The 13,586-nt window shown below is 31.3% G+C and overlaps 2 protein-coding genes across 2 annotated transcripts; one reads left to right on the top strand and one right to left on the bottom strand.

The window, feature by feature from the left end:
* Positions 1-5,751: 5,751 nt before the first annotated feature.
* Positions 5,752-7,589, top strand: LOC125810383 (glucan endo-1,3-beta-glucosidase 12). Its single transcript, XM_049489884.1, has 3 exons — positions 5,752-5,959; positions 6,053-7,159; positions 7,524-7,589. The coding sequence occupies exons 1-3, from the start codon at positions 5,905-5,907 to the stop codon at positions 7,553-7,555; spliced, it is 1,194 nt and encodes a 397-aa protein (XP_049345841.1). The 5' UTR covers positions 5,752-5,904; the 3' UTR covers positions 7,556-7,589.
* Positions 7,590-8,597: 1,008 nt separating this feature from the next.
* LOC125810407 (uncharacterized) lies at positions 8,598-12,533 on the bottom strand. The gene is made up of 4 exons (XM_049489904.1): positions 12,445-12,533; positions 12,248-12,320; positions 10,092-10,154; positions 8,598-8,950 (listed from the first exon to the last, which is right to left on the bottom strand). Exons 1-4 carry the CDS (start codon positions 12,474-12,476, stop codon positions 8,762-8,764), a joined length of 357 nt encoding a protein of 118 aa, XP_049345861.1. The 5' UTR covers positions 12,477-12,533; the 3' UTR covers positions 8,598-8,761.
* Positions 12,534-13,586: the final 1,053 nt, after the last annotated feature.

Below are 13,586 nucleotides of genomic sequence, written 5' to 3'. Positions count from 1 at the left end.
TTTTATCCTTATGCCTTTATTTAATGTTTGCTTATGACAATTTTGGAATAAATGATGAAATGTTAGATTTCAAAAATATAAATGCATTTGGATGACTATTTAAATTTTAGAGTTTATTTTTGGAGCCAAATTTTTTCACCAAATGATCCAAAAAATTTAAAAAATCAAGTTTTTTCCACCTCAATTTTCCTATATATTTTGTGTAAAATGTTTTTTTTTTATATTTTTATATATAAATTCTTAAAGAAAACATGACAACATCACAAAATATTCAAATTCCATTACTTCAAATTGATCTAAATTTTCCTTTGAACTTTTTAAAATGTCATCTTCCTTGATAAAATTTGTTGAAGCTTCAATTTTCAAGATTATTTTTGAATTTTTTTTCATCTTTTATTTTTAATTTGTTTGTTGATATTTTTTTTCAAAATCAGATTTTATAGAATAAGTAGTGAATATAGAAAGTAGTTAATTAATGAATGAAGTACTCTCCCAATGATATTAATTACTTGTAGATTTCCTAGGTTAGTCAAAGTAAATACATTTTCAAGATTAATTAATTAATCTATCAAGGGTATAATGGGCAAAAAATGGTAATTTATGCATAAATTTTATAAAATGACATATATTGTGGTCCAGTTATTTTTAGAAAGGGGCGACATATATTATGGGACGGAGAGAGTAGAAGATATGATGTGTGCATTAATTTTGTGCACTAGTAGTACCTTGTTTGGTACCCTCTATTGTGTATTGAGGAGTGTATTACAATACATGAAAATTCATGGTACTAATAATGCAAGGGGATTTAATGTATGTATTAACATGATTAAGACCCAATTGTCCCTCGAAATCTTTTTTCAACCTTTTTTCCACCATATTTGTGGAATGTATCTTTATAAATAAATTATACAATATTTGCTATTTTTTAATTTATCAATCCAAATAATGCATAAGAAATGATCTTTGCATATAATTAATTAATACTAACATAACTAATACAATTATTATTAATACACTCTATTTAATGTTATTCTTATATATCCTGTCAAATGATCTCATATTATTTATCCATGTTCAAAAAAGTTAATGACATTATTAAAGTATGGACAAGTGCTCGAAAAAGCTCTAACCAATAACAATTAGTCCATGTTGGTATAGTTAATGACACTATTAAAGTATGTATAAGTGGTCGAAAAAGCTTGACCAATAGCAATTAGTTCATGTTTTGATATAGAAGCTCAAATATGATGGAGTAATTTATTCATTAAGAAAAAGTGTAGAAATATTTTTATTTTGCTTCGTTCGAGTTGTGGAAAATAATTGAATAAATAAGAAAATAATATTTGATGATAACAAACATCAAGATTTTTTTTGTTAATTTAGTAAACATTGCATGTTAATTATTAAAATTCCTAAAGCGGTAATTGTAAAATCACTAACAAAATGAATAGATGGTTATAAAAAAAAAGGACTAGAAGATGGTACCTATTTTGGAACTACAAATGTTTGTTGTTTTCTTTTTTATTTTTAACCCTAATTTTCTAATTAATTTATTTTAGAAATATTTTTATTCGTTTTTTTCTGATTGATTTTTAGCCCAAACTAATAATCAAAGGACCCCTTTAATTAATTAATTGTACTAACTAATTCCAAATTCCGCGTTTGTACTCTCGGGTTTACCCATTTTTACTGTGGGTTATATGGGTTGACCCGTTATCCAATCGCCTTCTTTTTTGGGAATTTTGCCAACACTAACCTTATTCCTCTTATTCATATTTGCATTTTCCACGACAAATGAAGGCTGTCGGCCCAATGATATAATTTGGCCCGTTTCTTCATATAATTTAGGAAAAATGATATATATCATATATAGTAATCTGACGAGAGGGAGTTGCTCGGATGGTAAGCACCTCTCACTTCCAACCCGAAGGTTGCGAGTACGAGTCATCAAGGGAGCAAAAGTGGTGGAGGCTCCTAGGGGAGGGTAAAAATAATAATAAAAAAAAAATAAAAAAATAAAAAAATAAAAAAAAATAAAAATAAAATATATATATATATATATATATATATAATTTAATCTATATTTTTAAATAATTATCTACCATTTCACTATTTAAAATTTGTATGTATCATATTTGAAGTGAGATACACCACTTCCTACAAAAATAGTTCAGAATAGCAAAATTTTATAGAATTTATCTCTCAATTCACATTTTTAAAAATTATTTGAAGGATAATCTATCCCTCAGTTCACATTTTCAATCCTAATTAACTCAATCTCTCATCCCATGTTCATCTCTCCATTCTTCCTCTTAACTTGATTTTCTTTACTAAATCATCAAAAAATAAAGCAATTAAATCTGCTTGTTGAGTTTTTTTTTTTAATTCCTCTATATAGTTGAAATTAATGTTATGTATCTTTCGCTCAAAAAGATTTTGAATCTTGTATTGTATACAATAAAATGACATATATTTGATAATGTTTTTTTTATATCTAATTTTGTTTGATATAAAAATTTATTATCAGATAAATGTGTATTCGATAAGTAGTAGTTTAATTAAGTCTTGTGTCTAATTTTGTCTGACAAAAGATTTCTTATCAAATATATGTGTATCCAACAAGCAGCAATGTTAATCAAGATCTGAGTCGTATCGATCCCTTAAGTAATGGAGGATTTGAACATGTATATGTATTTATTATTAAATTTCAAATAGATGATTGTTAACAATACAATGATATTTCACTTTTGTTGAACTAAAAAAGTTCGTAATTATCAGGAATTTGAGGAAGAAAAAAAGTAAAGTTTGTTGATTCTCTAAAAACAATTGGAAGAATTTTGAATATTTTAAATTTTTTAGGAGTTGTTATACCGCGAGATACTCAAAAATTGTTACACACGCGATTTCCTCCTTAAATCATGTCTTTCTGTTACATTTCTTGTTTAAATACATATGTATTTGGCTAACATGTATTCAATATACATGTATGTGGATACGTATACATGTATCTGAGGTGTGAATTATGATAGCATTTGTAATATTGCAAATTCACAGGAAGGAAGGTAATTAACTACTAAATTAGTAAAATTTGTGTTGTTTACCCATAATTCAAAGGAGATTTTGCGTTGATCGAAATTGAATATTCAGTGTATGTATATTTCATGTATAGTCAGTACATACTTTATGTAAAGTGTATCATAATGTATTACCAGTGTATATGCAAAGTATAAATAAACTATTTAGCCTTTTTAATGTATCATAATGTATACTCACAGTGCATACTTTTTATGCGCTTTAACTCATATATTTGAAATCAGTCCTTTAAATTTTTGATGAATTTTTTTATAAACTAATTACTTTATTGTATATATCTGAAACTATGCCTTTAAAATTTTGATAAAATTGGCGTAACGTCTATGATATTTGAAACTTTAATTTAGTGTTTTGATTTTTGGATATCAAATTCACTTAAAAGGTAGGCATTCAATTTTTAATTTTATAATTTCAATTTTATTATCATTTAAAACTTCACTTATAAGTCTAGTATTTTATTATTATTTTTCTTTTTTATAATTTTAAATTTTATAGTAAAAAAAGATTCATGTTAGACGTGAAGAACTTGAACGTATCGTGTGGGGAGATTATATTAGAATAATTAGTTATGTAAGATTTTATACATATTTGAAATATTATAATAACATTCAATCACATGCATTTATCTATAAAAGAAATATAAAAATATATAATTAGTTAATGCAGGATGTTCTAATTATTACATTGTTTATAAAGTATAATTAAGAAAATTATAATAATTTTCATAAATTATAAAAAATTTATGATACGAGGAAAAAAATGATAAGTATAAGTTTTGATATCTAAATGTATATTTAGACAAAAACTTTAAAATCATGTCTAAATGCCTATTTAGCATCCCAAAATCCTTTTCTCATGAAATTATAATATTTTCAAAATAGCGTTTGAATCAAAATTATTACTCCATTAAAGAGTGTAAAAATATACCGTATTCTATTGAAAAACTTTACTCAAGATTGTGTTCAGTGCCAAAGAATTAAATACAAACTGAGAATATAATACCAAATTTATAGGGTATGCTAGTATAAATATGTTTTGGTTATAAAATCTTCGAAATTCAACTTAAAATTTGATTTTAGAATATTCAAATATTATTCCTTCATTTTGAAAATAAAAAGTTGATTAATTTCAATTGTTACATGAAATATTTATGTGGGTCCCACTGAAGGTCTTGACTGTTGCACCAAAAAGCAGAGCAGAAAGAATCAAAGGTGTCTGAACAAAGCTAACTTCTTTGATTGCTGTCTCTCTCTCTTTTAGGTCTCTGTGTCACTATAAACTTTAATATTATGACATTTTTAAACTAAAAGTTTTAAAAAATTAAAACCATACAAATATTATTAGGAATTTTTTCCAAAATTATGCAACCTAGAATATTGTATTTTCTGTTATATATTTCAATATAAAATATAGTACTCTAATACATTATTACTACTCCCTCCATTTCCTTTTAAATAATTTCTACTCTTGTTAATTTATTTAAAAAATTATATACACGCTATTCTTTTCAGGTCCTATTTTGGAGTATATTTTTATTGTTATTCCAAAATAAGTAATTTATCAAGTATTAAAATTATTTTCTGAAAATTACTTTTATTTAATAAATGTTGTAGAAGTCTCATATTTCCATGTGTATATTAGTTTATTTAAATAAAACTTATATGATTAATATTATTAAGTTATATTTGGTATGTCAAATTCTTTAGAATCGTTTGATGGCTGAATAGATTTATCAATATAAGCTATGTAAGATATAATTATTTTATTTTTCACTCGTATAAAATGAAATATAAATTATGAAATAATAATCAAATATCATTTGATACGCTAAATTTTATATAAAGTAACTAAATAATCTCATATGATATGATATGTTAAATTTTATATAAAGTAACTATAATACTATCAAATTTAATACTTAATTATGTTTGTTTTTTTGAATATATAAATAACAACCTCCATTCTTACCTCCTCGAAATAGAGGTAATATCGATCCTTCACCGATATTACTTGTGAATTTACATCATTTTGTTTGTTCTTCTACGTGCCCGTTTGACCCTACAATATGAAATTATGATTTAAAATCATGGCATGAAATTATGAAATAAAATTAAAATTTTATTTGGACAAAACAAATCACATGACCACCTAAAAATCATTTAAAATGAAATGGAGGGAGTATTTCCTTTCACTATCCAAGAACTTTGGTACTGCATTTCAAGCACAGATTCCAAACAGAACTAAAAGACAATTAGCCAAAGGACAACATACTGTCAAACTTGTACCTCTCAGCAGATAATTCCTTTCACTACAATAAAAATATTTTTAATGACAATAGATATTTACATTAACCAAAAAATGTTAAATTTTATGGTATTAATTAATTGTTATTGAATTTAAAATTGCTAGAATGCTAATTGTCTTAGAAATATATTTAATGGTAATTAAACTATTGTAATTGTTGTTAAAAATTAATTTTGATATAGTGTCTGTTTAGTTTTATAATTTGAAAAATTAAGATAATTTATTATTAAATATTATTTATTTTTTAATAATAAATGGCTTAAAATTAATAAAAATGATAAAACAAAATTACTATTTTATTTATTGCATTTTAAAAGATATGTCGAGTCAAACATGAACAAGAAAAGATGACGAGGAACTAGTACCTTGCTTTACAACCCCTTCACATCTTTTTTGCCTCTTCAGCTTTTCTACACAAAAATCAAGTAAATGCACTCTCAAAATTTCATCTAAATTCTAACACTATAACCAAACCCCATTTCCTTCCATTCTCCTCTCCAAAACAAAATGTTCATGCCCTGGTGCTTTTCTCATCTTTTCTTTCTTTATTTTGCTCTAAATGGTAAGTAAATCTTGTTTTTTACATTTATATTTTGTTTGTTTCTTTATGGATTTTTTCTTAGTTTTATAAGTTTCTATAAAATTAATTTTGCAGTTGCAGTTGGTCATGAATCAGTAGAGCTCTCAACTCTTGTGACTTTTCCAAGAACTGACATTACTACTAGTGCAGTTTCTTTGCCTATTCAAGACCTTTATGGAGTGTCCACTAGTGTTCTTGAAGCTGAAAATTGGCTAAGAAGCAATGTTTTAGCTCACTATCCAGCTACAAATATCACTACTATTCTTGTTGGTCACACACTTTTGTGCAAAATAAATCAAGAAAACAGAATGAGGTTAATCTTGCCATCAGCTAAGAACATTTACTACTCACTTACAAGATGGGGTTTGCATACTGAAATCAAAGTGTCCACTTCTTTTTCTTCCAACTGTTTGGACCAAGATTCTGGTTTGTACAATCTTGATTTGGCTCAAGAGTATATTAAACCTCTTCTTGACTTCTTTCAACATGTTAATGCACCCTATGTAGTGAACTTAGGATATTTGGATGTAAAGATTGAATCTTTGATGAATAGTCATATAGGGTCTATGAAAAAGTTGGGAAATTTTAGCCTAAACAAGATTTTCTTGATTAATGAGAAACCAAAACAGGGAAGATCCTTAAGTAGAAAGCTCTCAATTTTTGACTCAAAATACAGTAATTTTCCTACAAGGCCAACCCCATTAGCCCCAAATCCAAATCTGCCATCTCCAGCATTTGCTGCTAACAGTCCACTTCCTCCATTAATTGGAAACATTTCACCTCCTTTTGCTCCTGATATGGCTCCTCCATTGTTCAATCCTATTAGTCCTTCTTATGGACCTCATTTGCCACCTTGTATACCATCTCATGGTGGGGGGTGGGGTGGTGTTGGAGGTGGGGGTCCAGTAGGTGCACCAGTAACAGGAGGTCATGGTAGTAGTGGACTATGGTGTGTAGCTAAGCCTAGTGTGCCACCAGAGACATTGCAAGAGGCATTAGATTATGCATGTGGTGAAGGAGATGCTGATTGTGAAGCTATAAGTCCTAGTGGAAGTTGTTTTTACCCTGATACTGTTGTGGCTCATGCTTCTTATGCTTTCAATAGTTACTGGCAGAAAACAAAAGGCAATGGTGGTACTTGTGGATTTGGAGGCACAGCTATGCTAATTAACTCTGATCCAAGTAAGCACTTTCTACAATTTGAAAATTACTCCCTCCGTTTCAATTTATTTGTTTGATAATCTTGATGTCTTCAATTATGGACTGAACATAAAGTGAATAGTAGCATTAAGTAACATTATATAAAGCATTGTTCTTCTAGGCAAAATTAGGTAGAGATAGAAGCCCCCTGTCCCAAAATAAGTATCACCTTAGAAAAAAAATTGTCACAAAATACTTGACTTAGTAAACTATACCTTCTGTTTATTATTTTCTTAATGAACGTGAAATGAGCTACAACTGGAAGGAATAAAAATTTGTCTATCCATATTTCTGTGAGCACAAGGGTCAATGAGATGAATGTAACATTTTTGTTATATTATTGCAGGCTATCTCCATTGTCGATTCATTCTTGCTTGATACAAGTAGAATGGATGGAACTTTGGAATGCAAAATGAATGGAATGAAGGCGCTGGCATGAAGAGAATTGGGATCAAGATGTTGAAAATTTGTTTTTGGTGTTACCTCTAGTATAGATTTGTAGGAATTAGGAGTTTGCTTTAGGAGTTTAGATGAGCCAATGGGCACTAGAAACTCTTTGACTAGTGACTTCCATTTTTCATATTGCACAATATTTGTACTTGTAGTTTACCACTCTACTTTTCCCTTTCTCGACTCTTCCATTAGTAGCTAAATGCCATGTGCTAATGAAGATGAGTCGAATTCTTAAAAAATGCACTATTTTGAAGGATCTGACACACTTCCGAGCATTGTTAAAGAGTGCAAGCAACATGGTAAAAAACCACGGTCCCAAGACTCCCAAGTTCACGTTGATCTATTGATTAAATTCTTTGTGCTCCACATTCATCAGTTCTTTGTTATATAGTATACAAGGGTTTGACTTCCTTTTTCTAGTTCCTCCAATATCATTCAATTAAACAATACTCAATCTCATGTGGTGCCCCAGTTGGTTGAATAGAGCATCTAAGAATCTTTCCAATGGAAGTCTTGAATTTGATTCCACCTCCATGTGTTTCTCGGTTGAGCTTATTATACGAAACCTGTCTAGTGCAGTTTACATATCCTAATCCCCAATATATAATAAATATATAGTCCCTTTTAAAAGAAAAGGACACAACTTGTGATGAACCAACAATTTATTGGCTTTGGTTCTCTTTTTATTCACGATTAGTTTGACGTCTGAAATTCCTTCAGCTTAACAGCTCAAACTCCATCCTGCACAATATTTAAGCTATAATCCCACTGTCACAAACACACCAACCCTCAACCACAAAAGCTATAGCTCGTGGATTGAAGGGTTGCGGACAGCATATAAGCTGCCCAAACATCCCTTGTGTCCGATGCAGGACTGGATGTTGCAATATAGCTCTGTTGATTAAATTACTAAGCAAGAATAAATCTGGACAGAGACGTGGGAAACAGCTTGCATCATCTATATACTATCAAAAAACATATATCACTGTCTACGTAGCTGAGAGATCTATGTGAGAAGCAATCTAAAAGCATCGGCAATGTGAGACCAAAAATGGCATACTGAAAGTGTAAGGCTAACAATGGATTTCTGTACAGATAGCCTAGGGATCAGATACCTATCTCACTTATACATTAGTGATCACCTTTCGTCATGTCAATGACAGCTCCTTCCAGGTCATTCTGCCTTCCATCAGCACCATTAGTCATGTCGACCAGTGCTCCTTCCTGGTCATTCTGCCTTTCATCAGCACCAGTAGTCATGTCGACCCGTGCTCCTTCCCGGTCATTCTGCCTTTCCTCAGCATTATCATTTAAGCCCTTCTGCAAAAGATGAGCGTTGGTTGGTATGTTAGAACCTCAGACTAAAGCGATCAGAGAAAAGAGCAGCTGGATACTAAGGTAAAAACTAATCTGTGAATCGCAGAATTCATCAGCTGCAAGGTTTCAAATGCATAGTTCTCTTTTCAGCTATTATTCTTTTATCAAGGACATCACATCTATAATCTTAACTAGAGGTTCTTCAATATTTTGACAATTGTGTTATAGATCTCTATGCCCGTCGGTTGAACATTCTTGCAAATAACTTTTTGGTTTCCAATTTTTAGCTTGGTTTGAAATCAGCACAGTAAATGGACGTTCGGTAGCCAGTTTGAGTTCTGCAAGTATTAGTAATGTAGAGATTGGTTAAGAGTAAATTTATGTATTATTTTATGTAGGGATTAGTTATTTCACCTTCTATCCTGCATAAAATAACACATAGATTCCTCATAACTTATGCGGGGTTTCTAAATTGTCAACCAAACGTCGAATTAATTTTATACATAAATTAATTATATCCTATTTACCTACCAAACATCGTATACGTTATACAGAAATTAATACATGGATAATTTATTTCTTATCCAGCCATCAAACGACTCCACACATAGGGACTACAGAACTCAATTTTCCACCATGCCTCTTTTCTTTTGGGTTCTAAATGAAAACTACCAAATATCATTTCGATATACACTATATATTTAACACACGCGTCTAAAATTTTCTAAAGCATTGAACCAGGAGTCAAGTAACAGATAATGTGTGACAAAGGAGGGGGAAAAAGGATAGCACGCTCTGTCCATTGTTAAGTCAAAGTTGTACTACCCAATAAGTGCACAGAGTCTCAGAAAATAATCTTACCAGTTGTGTCATTCCTTCAGATGGCGTGTTCCGTAAAGAAGACACACAAGGAAGAGAACAGAAGAATTTTGAACAGACTATCCCTTAAAATATCTACGGAAAGGAAGAGCCAGGAATACAAGATATAGAAGTGTTTCATTTATTGAAAAAGCTCAAAGATCCCAATAATTGGGGTTGAGACGGTCCTCACATTGAAACAACTTTAGCAAGTCTGCGTGAGCAGTTATAGGAACTAAGATAACAAGCACTTGATCACAAAGCTATTCTACAAGTGTGAATATACCTTTTTAGTTAGAGTATGAGAAATAAGTTCATGTAACTTGCGCATCAGCATTTCTTCCTCAACCTACAAGTAGAACAACATACATAACTGATCTTTTAAATTGAAAGGCAAATGGAAAGAAATCAAAAGCAACAAAAATTTACAAGCGGCTAATAATAATGAGTTTGTCTCAAAGTAGTCACAATATCAGCAGCCACAATGTCAGTTTGAATGCTGATGCAACATGGGTGACAACCCCCCCCGGCTCAGGGGGTCTTCCTATTGGTAAAAAGCTACCAGGGAAAATCAATGGTACTATTGGTTTACCCTGATGTTCTACGACATACACAATAGTCATCTTGCAGGACCTCCAATAACAGTGGCACTATAGATAATACTTTGTTGTTCTACTTGATTAAGTTCATCTAAATACAAACCAAATTTACCGTAAACGAAACAATCTCTTTTGTTTTCGTTTGAAAATCAAAATATCTCATCAAACGAATGCTATCTCAAGAGCAAGTTAAACAATTATTGGATGACTAATAGATCGGTCTCCCGATGGCCTAGTCAAAATGTTGTTATCCTAATCTCCACAGGCTGATTTTCCAAACTATGCATTCATGTAGATGCAAGAATATCTTAAAGATCATGACCCTAAAGCACAATTTTGTTAGACATAAACCTGCTTTTATATGGCCCACTTACACTCGTCTTGAGAAAGCAGAGAAACATAAAACATTAAATGGGCTTCATAGCAAGGATAGAGTGAGTCCAAGATTTAGAACTAGAAGGTTATGTATTAGTTATATTTATGTACTGTTTTCAATATCTTTCATCTATAGATACAACCTTATTTTAAAAAGTACTAATTATTATTCATTATTTTTTTTGGATGACCGTGGGGTCCAAGCCAGCTTTCGCACACCTCCTAATTCCACGGGATACCTGCCACCTCCCACCACCAACAGGTACTGGGTAACCCAGTCCACCAAGGCTAGGACAGATGGGAAGAATCACCTAGTGTTATTGTCTTCACTGGATTTTCCAACCTGAGACCTCAAGGTTCTCACCCACTTCATTGACCACTAGGCCACACCCTTGAATGCTAAAAGTAATAATTATATTGATGCGGGATATAGAAATAGAGAGCATGAACTCCTAAAGCAGTACTTGCCTCAGAAGGATAGCTTCTATGAATCCCTATATAAGCTTGGGCAAAGTGGACAACATTGGTCCAAGGTGGTTGGCAGAAGGAGTACATAGAGAGATTGCTGGCTGGACAAGCATGGAAGAGTTGATGGCCGATGAGGTTGTTGACAAGGACATGGGCACACAACACTGGAAGTGGACAGATTTTAGCTTTGTAGCCTTCGAAGAGGGTGTTGATATTGAGAACGGGATCCTCTCAACTTTGATGGATAAATTGATCCATGACCTAATGTGAATGAGCCTCTTCTGGCTTTAATCAACATCAAGTTTGATACTTTAGATTTACTACTTTACCGCTTCCTTGTGCATTGTTCTTTTCCTCATGAAAGGCGGAAATCTTAATTTAAGCAAGAGATCAGTGGCTCAAGTAATTGTTCATATTTATGTTCTAAGATAGGATCAGGGTTTCCATGATAGGAGGGTGCATTATCCTTCGAACGCGAATGCGCAATGAGAAGCCTTTCTGCCAATGTTTTCACTGATTTTGAGTGTGATATTGATAGGTGATCCCAGAATTAGTAGAGCATGTTGAGGGTTTGAGCTCAAACTCAGCTCTTCTGGCCCCTCTTTTACTCTAACAAAAGCACTACTGCTAGAATTTTTAGAACAGAAACATTTCTATATTTTTTAGAAGAAGATTCACATTTCTATATCAATGGATGATTTAAACTGAAATCTTTATTATTATTACCACTACACTATTTAGAGAGAGTTAAACAATTTTCTTTCAGCACAAGTGTTTATTGTAAATTTTCTTAACTATAAAAATTACTATGATTTATAATACTACTTACCTCCAATATAATTTCCAAAAAGTATAAATAAGACATGATGATTTGAGTTCAAAATGGCAATGGACTTAAGAGAGCCGTGACACGAAGGAAAGCCAGAAATGTGGTCCTACTGGGAACGCAAGGAAAGCTTAATAGAATTGTTAAACAAGCGTAAAGGGCTAAATTGAATACCTGAAGCCTGTGCAATTCATCCGACATTGCTTTATGGGCATTTGAGAGTAGTTCACTTTCTTTCTCCAGATGCCTACACCACAAACATAAAAGGAAAAATTAAAACCCACATACAAAACTAAAAAAAGAAAAGAAAACATACTGCACAGAAACAGAACAATACGAAGAAGGTGAAAAGAACTTAAAAGAGCAATTACTTGAAGGTTTCTCCTGCATATTTGGGATCCATTGAAAAAAAAAATTGATCTTCTTCCACGAACCCTTCAGTGGGAAATAAACCTTCACTTCAGTTTCAACAGGAGAATCAAAGCTTTAAACTGATTCAGAAAATTGCAAGGAATCCTAACAATGGAGAAACAATGAAATTATTTCCAGAAGGAGGAAGAAGAAAATTGCTATTTGGATACGTTGGTCTTTTGTTGCTGGACCTACTATGAGATCCCCAAATAAGGATTGGTATGGATCAAATTGGGCCGTCCCAAAACTACAATTCGCACGAATACCCTATTTTGACATCATCTTTCCTAATTTTTATCTTTAGCGCTTTTAAGTAACAAATATAGGATAGACTATTTAATTACTTGCTAATTCTCCCTATAGTTTGAAATAATTACATTTTATCTCACTATTTAATATTTCATATCAAATTTCAAGTAAGATAAATGCGAATTACACTAGATACACACTATATACATGTATCTCGTATGATTCGCATATATCTGAAAATCCAGATATACGAGATATGAGAGTAGCGAGCGAGATAGGAGGAAGGCGGGAGAGGAGAGCGAAATTTGTCTATGTATCCCAGATACATACGAATCCGCTTGAATAAGTGTATCTAGAACAAATTACACATAATTTTGACTCATGTATCCCGAGATACATGTATCTGGGCGTCCAAAGCGTATTTGGACGCACCAAAATCTAGTAAAATTCGTAATACTGCAAACCAGCATGATCTAAGTAAATAGTTCCTAACGTAATGATTTTTCTCTAAGTTACCCTAAAAAATAACCAAAAATATCCTTGACAAAAGAAAAAGCAAAAGAAAATTTGCAAGATATAAAATATGCTTTATGGAACAAAAAATTGACAAGGCAAATTCACAAGACACAAATTATGCCTTGTAAGACATAAATTTAATTTCAGAACATTATGCCTTAAAGTTCATAACCCACAAATTATGCTTTACTTAGTTCCTACAAACATGTTTTATAGGGCATAAGTTCAATTTTAGAATATTATACTTTAAGAAGTTCATAACCCATGAGACATAACTTAGTTCCTACATAACTTATGTCTTATAAAGCACACGTTTAGTTTTAAAACCCACAAAATT

Source organism: Solanum verrucosum, unplaced genomic scaffold, assembly GCF_900185275.1.
Source record: "Solanum verrucosum unplaced genomic scaffold, falcon-dt-bn FXZP01000038.1, whole genome shotgun sequence".
In the NCBI taxonomy this organism is placed as follows: Eukaryota; Viridiplantae; Streptophyta; class Magnoliopsida; order Solanales; family Solanaceae; genus Solanum; species Solanum verrucosum.
The sequence above is the reverse complement of the archived record's forward strand: the minus strand, read 5'-3'. Positions and strand labels throughout refer to the sequence as shown.